The sequence below is a fragment of the Oncorhynchus tshawytscha genome, linkage group LG04 (genome assembly GCF_018296145.1).
Source record: "Oncorhynchus tshawytscha isolate Ot180627B linkage group LG04, Otsh_v2.0, whole genome shotgun sequence".
NCBI classification, from domain to species: Eukaryota; Metazoa; Chordata; class Actinopteri; order Salmoniformes; family Salmonidae; genus Oncorhynchus; species Oncorhynchus tshawytscha.
The window spans coordinates 39575946-39589712 of NC_056432.1; the positions used below are offsets into that span (position 1 = coordinate 39575946).

At 45.9% G+C, this 13767-nt stretch overlaps 1 protein-coding gene across 2 annotated transcripts in view; it reads left to right on the forward strand.

Moving 5' to 3' along the window:
- ptch1 (patched 1) overlaps nt 1–13767 on the forward strand; it is an 81069-nt gene that overhangs the window by 43264 nt on the left and 24038 nt on the right. For both annotated transcript variants that reach the window (XM_042320719.1, XM_042320718.1), the window contains exons 13-16: nt 4182–4300; nt 5385–6015; nt 6571–6880; nt 10134–10276. In XM_042320719.1, coding sequence (XP_042176653.1) covers nt 4182–4300; nt 5385–6015; nt 6571–6880; nt 10134–10276 — 1203 coding nt within the window. The remainder of the gene's footprint in view (nt 1–4181; nt 4301–5384; nt 6016–6570; nt 6881–10133; nt 10277–13767) is intronic.

Here is a 13767-nt window from a genome sequence, read left to right on the forward strand (position 1 = left end):
AACTTGGGTGACTGGAGTCCTCATCTAAATTTGCGGAGTTAGTTTCCTGTAAACAATAGATATTGTATTATTTCTCTTTTAGCCAGGTAAAAATGTATTTTTGGAGTAGGTGACACCTTTTGTAACACGATATTCTCTCCAGTCCCACTCCCATTCACAAGGAGCCAAACGCAAAGTCTTGTATTTTTGTCTTTAGGAAGAAGGAAGAGTCGCCTTCCCTCGCTAGTAGTAGCTAGCTGGCAGCCTTAGTAGCTGGTTTTATCCTGGCTAAAACATAGCAAGCTAGCTAGCTAGCCATTTTAGCTTCCCACATCGCCATGTGAAATAATCAAATCAAAAATCAAATCAAATTTTATTTGTCACATACACATGGTTAGCAGATGTTAATGCGAGTGTAGCGAAATGCTTGTGCTTCTAGTTCCGACAATGCAGTAATAACCAACAAGTAATCTAACTAACAATTCCAAAACTACTGTCTTATACACAGTGTAAGGGGATAAAGAATATGTACATAAGGATATATGAATGAGTGATGGTACAGAGCAGCATAGGCAAGATACAGTAGATGGTATCGAGTACAGTATATACATATGAGTTAAGTATGTAAACCAAGTGGCATAGTTAAAGTGGCTAGTGATACATGTATTACATAAGGATGCAGTCGATGAGTGGTGGCTGTTTAACAGTCTGATGGCCTTGAGGTAGAAGCTGTTTTTCAGTCTCTCGGTCCCAGCTTTGATGCACCTGTACTGACCTCGCCTTCTGGATGACAGCGGGGTGAACAGGCAGTGGCTCGGGTGGTTGATGTCCTTGATGATCTTTATGGCCTTCCTGTAACATCGGGTGGTGTAGGTGTCCTGGAGGGCAGGTAGTTTGCCCCCGGTGATGCGTTGTGCAGACCTCACTACCCTCTGGAGAGCCTTACGGTTGAGGGCGGAGCAGTTGCCGTACCAGGCGGTGATACAGCCCGCCAGGATGCTCTCGATTGTGCATCTGTAGAAGTTTGTGAGTGCTTTTGGTGACAAGCCGAATTTCTTCAGCCCCCTGAGGTTGAAGAGGCGCTGCTGCGCCTTCTTCACGATGCTGTCTGTGTGAGTGGACCAATTCAGTTTGTCTGTGATGTGTATGCCGAGGAACTTAAAACTTACTATCCTCTCCACTACTGTTCCATCGATGTGGATAGGGGGGTGTTCCCTCTGCTGTTTCCTGAAGTCCACAATCATCTCCTTAGTTTTGTTGACGTTGAGTGTGAGGTTATTTTCCTGACACCACACTCCGAGGACCCTCACCTCCTCCCTGTAGGCCGTCTCGTCGTTGTTGGTAATCAAGCCTACCACTGTTGTGTCGTCCGCAAACTTGATGATTGAGTTGGAGGCGTGCGTGGCCACGCAGTCGTGGGTGAACAGGGAGTACAGGAGAGGGCTCAGAACGCACCCTTGTGGGGCCCCAGTGTTGAGGATCAGCGGGGAGGAGATGTTGTTGCCTACCCTCACCACCTGGGGGCGGCCCGTCAGGAAGTCCAGTACCCAGTTGCACAGGGCGGGGTCGAGACCCAGGGTCTCGAGCTTGATGGCGAGCTTGGAGGGTACTATGGTGTTGAATGCCGAGCTCTCACATAGGTATTCCTCTTGTCCAGATGGGTTAGGGCAGTGTGCAGTGTGGTAATCAGATTTATAATAAAATAATATACCCGGCAAATACTCTTATACTAGTATAACTTAACCCATTATCCCGATTTGATAAGCTGCTTGCGTATTCATTCCCATATCATCTAAAAATAGTGCTTCATGTTTTGGTCATGGAGAAAAAAGTACATGACTAGCTAGTTGGCTACAGTAGGTTCTACCATTTCACAATAGCCTGTAATCACTAGTTGTTACTTCTAAACAAAATACCTTTTTGGGTGGATCCTTGTATTTTCTTGTTGTCTACTTATTTGTTGTAGAGTGTCTTCTCTTGTTGTCTTCCCTTGCTTGCAAATTGGCTAAACACTGCAAGCTAGCTAGCCTTTTAGCTTCTCACATCTCCAAATAGTCTTATACTTGCCAGTGTAACCTACAAGACTATCCTAATTTGATATGCTGTTTCAGTGTATTTTCTCCCATATCAGCAAAAATATTATTTTTTCAAGAAGAAAAAAGCACATGGCTATCAGTTTGAACCTAGAATAATAATCACTTACATTTTGGGGTGATTCTATAAGGCTACAACGTTGTTTGGTTTATTGTTTGAACAGTCTCTAAGATTATGTTTGGTTATCAATGCAAAATAGGCTGCTTATTTAATGTCAAACTAAACCAAGACAGCATGGGTCCCCAGATCCTTAAAAAGTTCTACAGCTGCACCATCGAGAGCATCCTGACCGGTTGCATCACCACCTGGTATGGCAACTGCTCGGCATCTGACCGTAAGGCGCTACAGAGGGTACTGCATACGGCCCAGTACATCACCGTGGCCAAGCTTCCTACAATACAGGACCTATATAATAGGCGGTGTCAGAGGAAAGACAAAAAAATTGTCAACGACTCCAGTCACCCAAGTTATAGATTCTTCTCTCTGCTACCGCACGGCAATCGGTACCGGAGGGCCAAGTCTTGTTCCAAAAAGGCTCCTTACTACCTTCTACCCTCAAGCCATAAGACTGCTGAACAATTCATCAAACGGCTTTCCATGCTATTTACTGTTTACTTTTGTTTTTACCCTGCTGCTACATGCTGTTTATTATCTATGCATAGTCACTTTACCCCTACCTACATGTACACATGACCTGGACTAACCTGTACCCCCGCCCATTGTTTTTACCCTGCTGCTACATGCTGTTTATTATCTATGCATAGTCACTTTACCCCTACCTACATGTACACATGACCTGGACTAACCTGTACCCCCGCCCATTGTTTTTACCCTGCTGCTACATGCTGTTTATTATCTATGCATAGTCACTTTACCCCTACCTACATGTACACATGACCTGGACTAACCTGTACCCCCGCCCATTGTTTTTACCCTGCTGCTACATGCTGTTTATTATCTATGCATAGTCACTTTACCCCTACCTACATGTACACATGACCTGGACTAACCTGTACCCCCGCCCATTGTTTTTACCCTGCTGCTACATGCTGTTTATTATCTATGCATAGTCACTTTACCCCTACCTACATGTACACATGACCTGGACTAACCTGTACCCCCGCACATTGACTCGGCACCGGTGCCCCCTGTATATAACCCCTTTGTTGTTATTTTATTGTGTTACTTTGTACTTTACTTTATTTAGTAAATATTTTTGCATTGTTGGTTAAGGGCTCATAAGTAAGCATTTCACAGTAAGGTCTACATCTGTTGTATTCAGCGCATGTGACCAATACAATTTGATTTGATTTGATCTGGGTGTTTTAAGTGATTTTGAAGTTGATTGGCTTCCCTCATCTCCTTGTGAAATAATCAGATTTATAATGAAATAATATGCCCTGGCAAATATTCGTATACTTGCTTGTCCAAGTACGATATTATCCCAGTTTCATATGCTGTTTCAATGCTGTTTCACTCCCATATCAGCTAAAAATAGAATATCATCATGTTTTAGTCGTGGAGAAAGAGCACATGTCTTGAAGCTGTTTTTACCAGTTGCCTGAAATGACTAGTTATCACTTCTAAACAAAATAACCTTTTGGATTCTAATAAGGCTATAATGTGGTTTGGTTTATTGTTTGAACAGTTGCTGATATTATATTTGCTTATCAATGCAAAATAGTCTGATTTCATGCGATAACCTATAGCCCATAGATCAGATCAAGGAAGCAAGCTTCATTGCCGACACAATACTGCCCCCACGGTCACGGAAAGTATGATAGGACGCGTTCACGATTTTCACGTGACACGGTAGTGCCCGAGCACGCTATAAGGAGCCGCCCTTTTTGTGACGAGAAGTGACACTGCGCTACGCTTCGTCAGCTTGGTTTGCATATTCCGTGTAGACCCCTGTAGGAACTCTATAAACTACCCCCTCCCAACTCATGGCAGCCTGATAAGTTAACCAATTGTTCCCTGTGTGTGTGTGTGTGTGTGAGTGTGTGTGCGTGTGTGCGCGTGTGCGTGTGTGTGTGTGTGTGTGTGTGCGTGTGCGTGTGCGTGTGTGTGTGTGTGTGTGTGTGTGTGTGTGTGTTCTCCCCGGCCAGGCTGCGGTGGTGGTGGTGTTTAACTTTGCCATGGTACTGCTCATCTTCCCTGCCATCCTCAGTATGGACCTGTATCGCAGAGAGGACCGGCGCTTTGACATCTTCTGCTGCTTCTACAGGTAACACACACACACACATAAACTCTACACACACACACACACACTGTATATCTCTCCCCACCCTGGGGTTCATAAAGGTGTGTCGTATTTTTCCATGTGATTACAGCTGAGTGTATCTCTACCTCAACTTCCCTAACTGATCCTTTAATTACTGTTTAGAGTGTGCTCTCTGTCTGTCTGTTTATCCTTCTCTCTCTTTGTTACACATCACCTGCCTGTCTGTGCATGTTCAGCTCCATAACACACAGTCAATACACTCCCAGAAGTACACACGCGCACATATACCAAACATCTCCAGCGCCACTGCTAGCTGTCTGTCGCCCAGCCTGTGTGCTAACTCTCTGTCTGTTTGCCTGTCTGTCTGTCTGTCTGTCTGTCTGTCTGTCTGTCTGTCTGTCTGTCTGTCTGTCTGTCTGTCCCACAGCCTGTGTGTTAACTCTCTATCTGTCTGTCTGTCTGTCTGTCTGTCTGTCTGTCTGTCTGTCTGTCTGTCTGTCTGTCTGTCTGTCTGTCTGTCTGTCTGTCTGTCTGTCTGTCTGTCCCACAGCCTGTCTGTTAACTCTCTATCTGTCTGTCTGTCTGTCCCCCAGCCTGTGTGCTAACTCTCTGTCTGTCTGTCTGTCTGTCTGGCTGGCTGTCTGTCCCCCAGCCTGTGTGCTGTCTCTCTGTCTGTCTGTCTGTCTGTCTGTCTGTCTGTCTGTCTGTCTGTGTCTGTCTGTCCCCCAGCCTATGTCTGTCTGTCTGTCTGTCTGTCTGTCTGTCTGTCTGTCTGTCTGTCTGTCTGTCTGTCTGTCTGTCTGTCTGTCTGTCTGTCTGTCTGTCTGTCTGTCTGTCTGTCTGTCTGTCTGTCTGTCTTTCTGTCTGTCTGTCTGTCTGTCTGTCTGTCTGTCTGTCCCACAGCCTGTGTGCTAACTCTCTGTCTGTCTGTCTGTCTGTCTGTCTGTCTGTCTGTCTGTCTGTCTGTCTGTCTGTCTGTCTGTCTGTCTGTCTGTCTGTCTGTCTCCCAGCCTGTGTGCTAACTCTCTGTCTGTCTGTCTGTCCCCCAGCCTGTGTGCTAACTCTCTGTCTGTCTGTGTCTCTCCAGCCCGTGTGCTAACAGGGTGATCCAGATCGAGCCCCAGGCTTACCTGGATGGAGCAGACGGCAGTCACTACAGCCCCCCTCCTACCACCTTCCGCACCCCCCCTCCCTCCTACAGCAGCCATGGTTTCTCCCAGCAGACTCAGATCACCATGCAGTCTACCGTCCAGCTGAGGACAGAGTACGACCCCAGGACTCAGGCCTTCTACACTACGGCCGAACCCAGGTCCCAGATCTCCGTACAACCGTTTACACCCGCAGCCACCGGCCCCGCCAACAACCCCAACGCCAGTCACGGTGTTCATGGCAACAACAACCACCATAGCAACCATCACAGCCGGAGTGGGAGTAGCAGTAGTCACGGCAACCTGAACAACAACAACGGTGGGCGTGGTTCCGGCTCAGTCCCGTTCCCTCCTCCCCCGTCCTCCTCTGGTGTTCCCCCTGTCTCCCCCCAGGCGGGGGAGGGGGTGTGTGTGTCGGGGGAGAGTGCCAGCTCCACCAGGGATCTGCTGTCCCAGTTTGGAGAGGCCTCTCTGGGGCTGCGCTGTCTGGAGCCCCCCTGCTCCCGATGGACCCTGGCCTCCTTCGCAGAGAAACACTACGCCCCCTTCCTACTGCAGCCCACCACCAAGGTCAGTCTCTCTCTGTGTGTGTGTGTGTGTGTGTGTGTGTGCGCGCGCGCCTGCGTTCCTCCCCAGCGGTGGCTAACTCGCAGAGCCTGCTGAGTCAGACCTATCTCACCACAGAGCTTCAGTAGTAAGTTAGAGTACGTTCTAGTAGTCAAATATCTTACAGCGGGGGTAGACCTGGCTTTCAATCTGTGGTCTGTCTTCTCTCCTGGGTGGGCCCTTAAACTGACCTCCTGACCTGATTGACTCAGTCTGTGGTCAGACAGACACTACATTATGCTGGCTGGAGTGTTGAGATGGGTGACTAAACTGGGAGAGTAAAGCAGGTCCTGCCAGCGGTATTTACGTGTTCTTGACTTCGTCCCAAATGGCACCATGTTCCCTACATAGTGCGCTTATTTTGACCGGGGCCCATGTCAACACTCCACTCTAGTTCACTTTGGAACGTGGGATGTTTCTGTGGCCGTTGGGTTTCGGTCTGTAAAGGGCCACCCATGTTCGGCGTGCTGTGTACTTATCTCCCCCCTCCTCCCTCCGTCCCTCCCTCCCTCTCTTCAGGTGGTAGTCATCCTACTGTTCCTGGTCCTGCTGGGGGTCAGTCTGTACGGGACCACACGGGTACGGGACGGGCTGGAGCTGACCGACATCGTTCCCAGGGAGACCAGCGAGTACGACTTCATCGGGGCCCAGTTCAAGTTCTTCTCCTTCTACAACATGTACGTGGTGACCCAGCGGGCGGAGTACTCCCAGGCCCAGCCCCTGCTCTACCAGCTGCACTGTCGCTTCAACACGATCCGCTACGTACTGAGGGAGGACAACGGCCAGCTGCCACTCATGTGGCTCCACTACTTCAGGGACTGGCTGCAAGGTGAGGCATATACAATACACATGTACTGTACGGTGCATTAGGAAAGTATTCAGACCCCTTCACTTTTTCCACGTTTTGTTACGTTACAGACATATTTCAAAATGGATTTAAAAAAAAGAAGTTTTCTCTCAAAATGTATTTTAACAATCTGCACACAATACCCTATAAAAAAACGGGTTTTTAGAAATGTTTTCAAATTTATTGTAAAACAAAAAACAGAAATACCTTATTTACATACGTATGTATTCAGACCCTTTCCCATGAGACTCGAAATTGAGCTCAGGTCCATCCTGTTTCCATTGATCGTCCTTGAGATGTTTCTACAACTTGATTGGAGTCCACTTGGGAAATTCAATTGATTGGACATGATTTGGAAAGGCACACACTGTTGACAGTGCATGTCAGAGCAAAAACCATGCCATGAGGTCAAAGGAATTGTCCGTAGAGCTCAGAGACAGGATTGTGTTGAGGCACAGATCTGGGGAAGGGTACCAAAACATTTCTGTAGAATTGAAAGTCCCCAAGAACACAGTGGCCTCCATCATTCTTAAATGGAAGAAGTTTGCAACCACCAAGACTCTTCCTAGAGCTGGCCACCCAGCCAAACTGAGCAATCGAGGGAGAAGGGCCTTGGTCAGGGAGGTGACCAAGAACCCGGTGGTCACTCTGACAGAGCTCCAGAGTTCCTCTGTGGAGATGGGAGAAACTTCCAGAAGAGCAACCATCTCTGCAGCACTCCACCAATCCGGCCTTTATGGTAGAGTGGCCAGACGGAAACCACTTCTCAGTAAAAGGCACATGACAGCCCGCTTGGAGTTTGCCAAAAGGCACATAAAAGACTCTCAGACCATGAGAAACAAGATTCTCTGATCTGATGAAACCAAGATTGAACTCTTTGGCCTGAATGCCAAGCGTCACATCTGGAGGAAACCTGGCACCATCCCTACAGAGAAGCATAGTGGTGGCAGCATCATGCTGTGGGGATGTTTTTCAGCGGCAGGGACTGGGAGACTAGTCAGGATTGAGGGAAAGATGAACGGAGCAAAGTACAGAGTGATCCTTGATGAAAACCTGCTCCAGAGCGCTCAGGACCTCCGACTGGGGGTGAAGGTTCATCTTCCAACAGGACAATGATCCTAAACACACAGCCAAGACAACACAGGAGTGGCTTTGGGACAAGTCTCTGAATGTCCTTGAGTGGCCCCGCCAAAGACAGGACTTGAACCCAATCAAACATCTCTGGAGAGAACTGAATATAGCTGTGCAGTGACGCTCCCCATCGAAGCTGACAGAGCTTGAGAGGATCTGCAGAGAAGAATGGGAGAAACTCCCCAAATACAGGTGTGCCAAGCTTGCAGATTCATACCCAAGAAGACTCGAGGCTATAATCACTGCCAAAGGGGCTTTAACAAAGTACAGAGTAAAGGGTCTGAATACTTATGTACGTAAATGTAATATTTCAGTTGTTTGATTTGGAGTATATTTGCAGGATGTGGGGTATTGCGTGTAGATTGATAAGGAGAAAAAATACACAATTGAATCCATTTTAGAACAAGGCTGTAACGTCACAAAATGTGGGACTAAGTCAAGGGGGTCTGAATACTTTCCGAATGCACTGTACCTGCACACAAACACACAGGCTTGCACCGTGCACTTTTGAGCTGTCATGTTCTACAGGCATCCTCATGAGCTGCGGCTGTTTTCCAGCAACAGGAATCACGTAGACCTAAGCCTGTAAACAACAGCTGGACACCGCTGGTGATGCGCTGCGGGTTGACGTGCTTGTACATTTCCGCGTGTGTTCATCTAGGTCCGCGACCTTCCACACGTTTGTATGTGTGTGCTTGAATGTGTAGCGTGTGGCGCGCGGCGCGCGTGTGTGGCTGGGCGGGGAGCTGCAGAGTGGGTGGGTTGCGGAGAGCTGTGTTTAATATTGCTCAGTGAGATGGCTGGACAAATTGGACCCAGACAGCGAGCAAGGGGAGACCCAAAAACACTATCCCAGAAACAGGCTACCGGCCAGGGGGAACGGAGAGGGGAGTGCAGGAGGCCAAGAGGAGAGAAACACAGAAAAGAGAGAGAGCAATGAAACAATTAGTAATTGAGAGGTAGCGATAGAGAGCATGACGGAAAGAAGTTAAGAAACAGAGGTGGAGAGGTATATTCTCGGCCTGTTCTACCTGAAAGCTTGTCGGAGTTGGATACTGAGTTTGTCCTGCTCTTGTACAATGCACTAACCAGCACAGTATGTACCATGTACCAGCGTCTTTTAAGGCGTTTAAGTGAGGTCTCATAAAGTACGCGGGGGAGAAATGTGTGTAATTAGACAACCATTATCCCACTCAGTGTGTGGGACTAAAACTGAAACACATTTGACTAACAGGCCCTGGATTACTAGTCTCACATCGCCGTTTGGAAGAGATTTAACACGTTCAGCACTTTGTGCTGAGATTCAAGTTCAAGCAGACACAAGCACACTAAGCAACCCCCAGCCATACAGAAAGAGAACGCTGCTGGCGTTGTTGTTGTTGTGTGTGTCCGGTTCGAGGTCTTGCAGTGTAGTTGTGAGACAAAAAGAGAAGAAGAGGCAATTACTGTCTTGTATGTCTGTATGTAGTCAATATCTCCACAGGCCAGAGCCCCGCCGAGGAAGGTATGTCGATATCCCGGAAGAGAGACTTCACATGTTGTTGTGCTGTGTTTGGTTTGTGTCCGTTAGAAACCGACTGGTCATGCTCCTAATGACTTCTTCAACGGTCTGGCTACTGCTCATGTTCCGTTGTGGTGCTCTGCTCCGGGGGACAGAGTGCTGCGCTGTCTCTGTTCGCTGTTTGAAGAGTGCGGTCAAGGCCTTGCGGTCCTTTTGACCGTAGTCTGCTTTTAGAAGTTCTCTTGAAGAATGCGGTCGTGCCCACCGGTTGTTGTGGAAAACATGGCCCGTTTTTGGATGTGTGGTAGAGTTTTGATCTTCTTTAAAAATAAATAGAGTGTTGTGCTGTTTTTCAGTTTGAATGGAACACGTTTAGAGGTCTGTTGGTCTTGGTGGGGAATGTGGAACATGCTTTTGATGTGGTCATGTGTTTTGTGTGTTCAACTACATTTTTTGAAGAGAGAAGTGGTGTTGTGTTTAGTATGCTGTGATGTATGTTTTTTTGGGAGGGGGGGGGTTTATGATGTTTGGTTATGTTATGGTTGTTTTGTGTGTTGTGACGTATGGTTGTGAAATGGTTGCGTTGTGGTTGTGTGTCTACAGGTCTGCAGGCAGCGTTTGATCAGGACTGGGAGGCGGGTCGGATCACACAGAGCAGCTACAGGAATGGTTCAGATGACGGGGTCCTGGCCTACAAACTACTGGTACAGACCGGACGCAGGGACAAGCCCATCAACTTCAACCAGGTGAGACCCGCTTAATAATACCAGGCTAAACCCATTCACTTCAACCAGGTGAGAGTCACTTAATAATACCAGGCTAAATCCATTCACTTCAACCAGGTGAGTCACTTAATAATACCAGGCTAAACCCATTCACTTCAACCAGGTGAGAGTCAATTAATAATACCAGGCTAAACCCATTCACTTCAACCAGGTGAGAGTCACTTAATAATACCAGGCTAAACCCATTCACTTCAACCAGGTGAGACCCAGCTATTAATAACCCTTAATACTCAAGGGAAATGGCCTATATGGATCGGGCTCAATTGAAACGTTTCTTATAGAAGAAATATGAGCACATGCAAAACTATGGTAGCAATTAAAATGGACCAGTTTGGAGATTATGGGGAAATTATTAGACGTAAAATGAGAAGACAACAGTTCACCTGACACAAGACTGAATCCAAACATTAAACTGTTGATTTTATGTGCATTTTACATTTACTGTACTTTTTTCCACATTTAGTTGAAAATGAAATCTAAAAGTACACTGGATACATTCAGTAACATGATGAGAATATTCTTGGAAAATGTGGGGTAGGTGCAACATAAGACAAAACAATTACACGGGTTTGAGTGGAAGGTCTAATTGCTGTTTCAAAGTGACCACCCACCTCTCCAAAGTGGGCACAGTTCCTAAGTTATTTCCATGCACTTTTATGACTCAAAGAAAAGTCTTCAACTACAAAGAGCGTTTTTGACCTCTCCTAGCTGTGCCCTTGAGGAACTAGAGCAAGCACACTTGTAGTTGTTTGGTTTGGAACACGGCCCTGCATCCCTGCATTCCCACAATCCAAAAATGGTCCATTATAAATCGCATTCTAGGTCAAATGGGAATCATTTGAAAGCTTGTTCTATAGCCAACATGACTAGCGAAATTATAAAATACGATCTTACAGTGTTAGGCTTTCACAAGGCAATTCAGGGAAGCAGATTTGGGGAGCATGGAATGGAGTAATGGGTTCATTCAGTTGTGTGGTCCGCGCCAAATCTTCTTCACAATTACAACAAACAGGCTCATTCTGTTCAGGACAACCCAGGGTATAATGCCATGTCATCTAGTAATTGTACATCAAACATAGTGATCATAAGCACTGACACTGTATATTACATGACTTTTATGATATAGAAATGTGAAGTGCACGTTTGGACGGGTGTTTATTATAATCCTCAACGTCTCTAGTCCTCGTCATTTCCCTCATTTCCCTTACTCGGACAACATTTAAAAAAAAAAATGGTATTATTATATATTTTTTTTTGAAGTTGCTCAATTAGCTGGAGGGATGTGGGCAACTTCTTGTCGCGAGTGATGCTCAAGCTCAGAGCGGCTGTCAGTCAAATCCCACACAGCAGTGTGACGCCCAGAGCTCTGACGTCATGTATAGCATGTTATTGTACAGCCACTGCGTTTAGGCGCTTATCAGTGGCCAAACCTGCCAGTTTCAACTTGTATACATGGGTACGAGTGTCAAGGGCTATTACCAGGCAAAACCCTTTTCACTTCAACCAGGTGAAACCCACTTATTTAAACCAGGCTAAACCCATTCACTTCAACCAGGTGAAACCCACTTATTTAAACCAGGCTAAACCCATTCACTTCAACCAGGTGAAACCCATTTATTTAAACCAGGCTAAACCCATTCACTTCAACCAGGTGAAACCCACTTATTTAAACCAGGCTAAACCCATTCACTTCAACCAGGTGAAACCCATTTATTAAACCCAGGCTAAACCCATTCACTTCAACTAGGTGGGTGTACAGTATGATCAAAACTCCTTTATCTAAACCAGGTGGGTGTACAGTATGATCAAAACTCCTTTATCTAAACCAGGTGGGTGTACAGTATGATCAAAACTCCTTTATCTAAACCAGGTGGGTGTACAGTATGATAAAACTCCTTTATCTAAACCAGGTGGGTGTACAGTATGATCAAAACTCCTTTATCTAAACCAGGTGGGTGTACAGTATGATCAAAACTCCTTTATCTAAACCAGGTGGGTGTACAGTATGATCAAAACTCCTTTATCAAAACCAGGTGGGTGTACAGTATGATCAAAACTCCTTTATCTAAACCAGGTGGGTGTACAGTATGATCAAAACTCCTTTATCTAAACCAGGTGGGTGTACAGTATGATCAAAACTCCTTTATCAAAACCAGGTGGGTGTACAGTATGATCAAAACTCCTTAATCTAAACCAGGTGGGTGTACAGTATGATCAAAACTCCTTTATCTAAACCAGGTGGGTATACAGTATGATCAAAACTACTTTATCTAAACCAGGTGGGTGTACAGTATGATCAAAACTCCTTTATCTAAACCAGGTGGGTGTACAGTATGATCAAAACTCCTTTATCTAAACCAGGTGGGTGTACAGTATGATCAAAACTCCTTTATCTAAACCAGGTGGGTGTACAGTATGATCAAAACTCCTTTATCTAAACCAGGTGGGTGTGCAGTATGATAAAAACTCCTTTATCTAAACCAGGTGGGTGTGCAGTATGATCAAAACTCCTTTATCTAAACCAGGTGGGTGTACAGTATGATCAAAACTCCTTTATCTAAACCAGGTGGGTGTACAGTATGATCAAAACTCCTTTATCTAAACCAGGTGGGTGTACAGTATGATCAAAACTCCTTTATCTAAACCAGGTGGGTGTACAGTATGATCAAAACTCCTTTATCTAAACCAGGTGGGTGTACAGTATGATCAAAACTCCTTTATCTAAACCAGGTGGGTGTACAGTATGATAAAAACTCCTTTATCTAAACCAGGTGGGTGTACAGTATGATAAAAACTCCTTTATCTAAACCAGATGGGTGTACAGTATGATCAAAACTCCTTTATTTAACCAGGTGGGTGTACAGTATGATCAAAACTCCTTTATCTAAAACAGGTGGGTGTACAGTATGATCAAATCGCCTTTATCAAAACCAGGTGGGTGTACAGTATGATCAAAACTCCTTAATCTAAACCAGGTGGGTGTACAGTATGATCAAAACTCCTTTATCTAAACCAGGTGGGTGTACAGTGTGATCAAAACTCCTTTATCTAAACCAGGTGGGTGTACAGTATGATCAAAACTCCTTTATCTAAACCAGGTGGGTGTACAGTGTGATCAAAACTCCTTTATCTAAACCAGGTGGGTGTGGGATCGTAAGTCGCCCACGCTAACCAGGTGACTATTTGATGATTACTACAAAGCAAGCCTATCAACTGCCTAGGGAAGATACTGTATGACCCTATCTCAAATCAAATCAAACTTTATTTGTCACATGCGCCGAATACAACAAGTGTAGACTTTACCGTGAAACTAAAATAAATAGTAATAATAAAAAGTAACACAATAAGAGTAACAATAACAAGACTATATACAGGGGGCAGCGGTACCGAGGGGTGCGGGGGTACAGGCTAGTTGAGGTAATCTGTACATGTAGGTGGGGGCGAAGTGACTA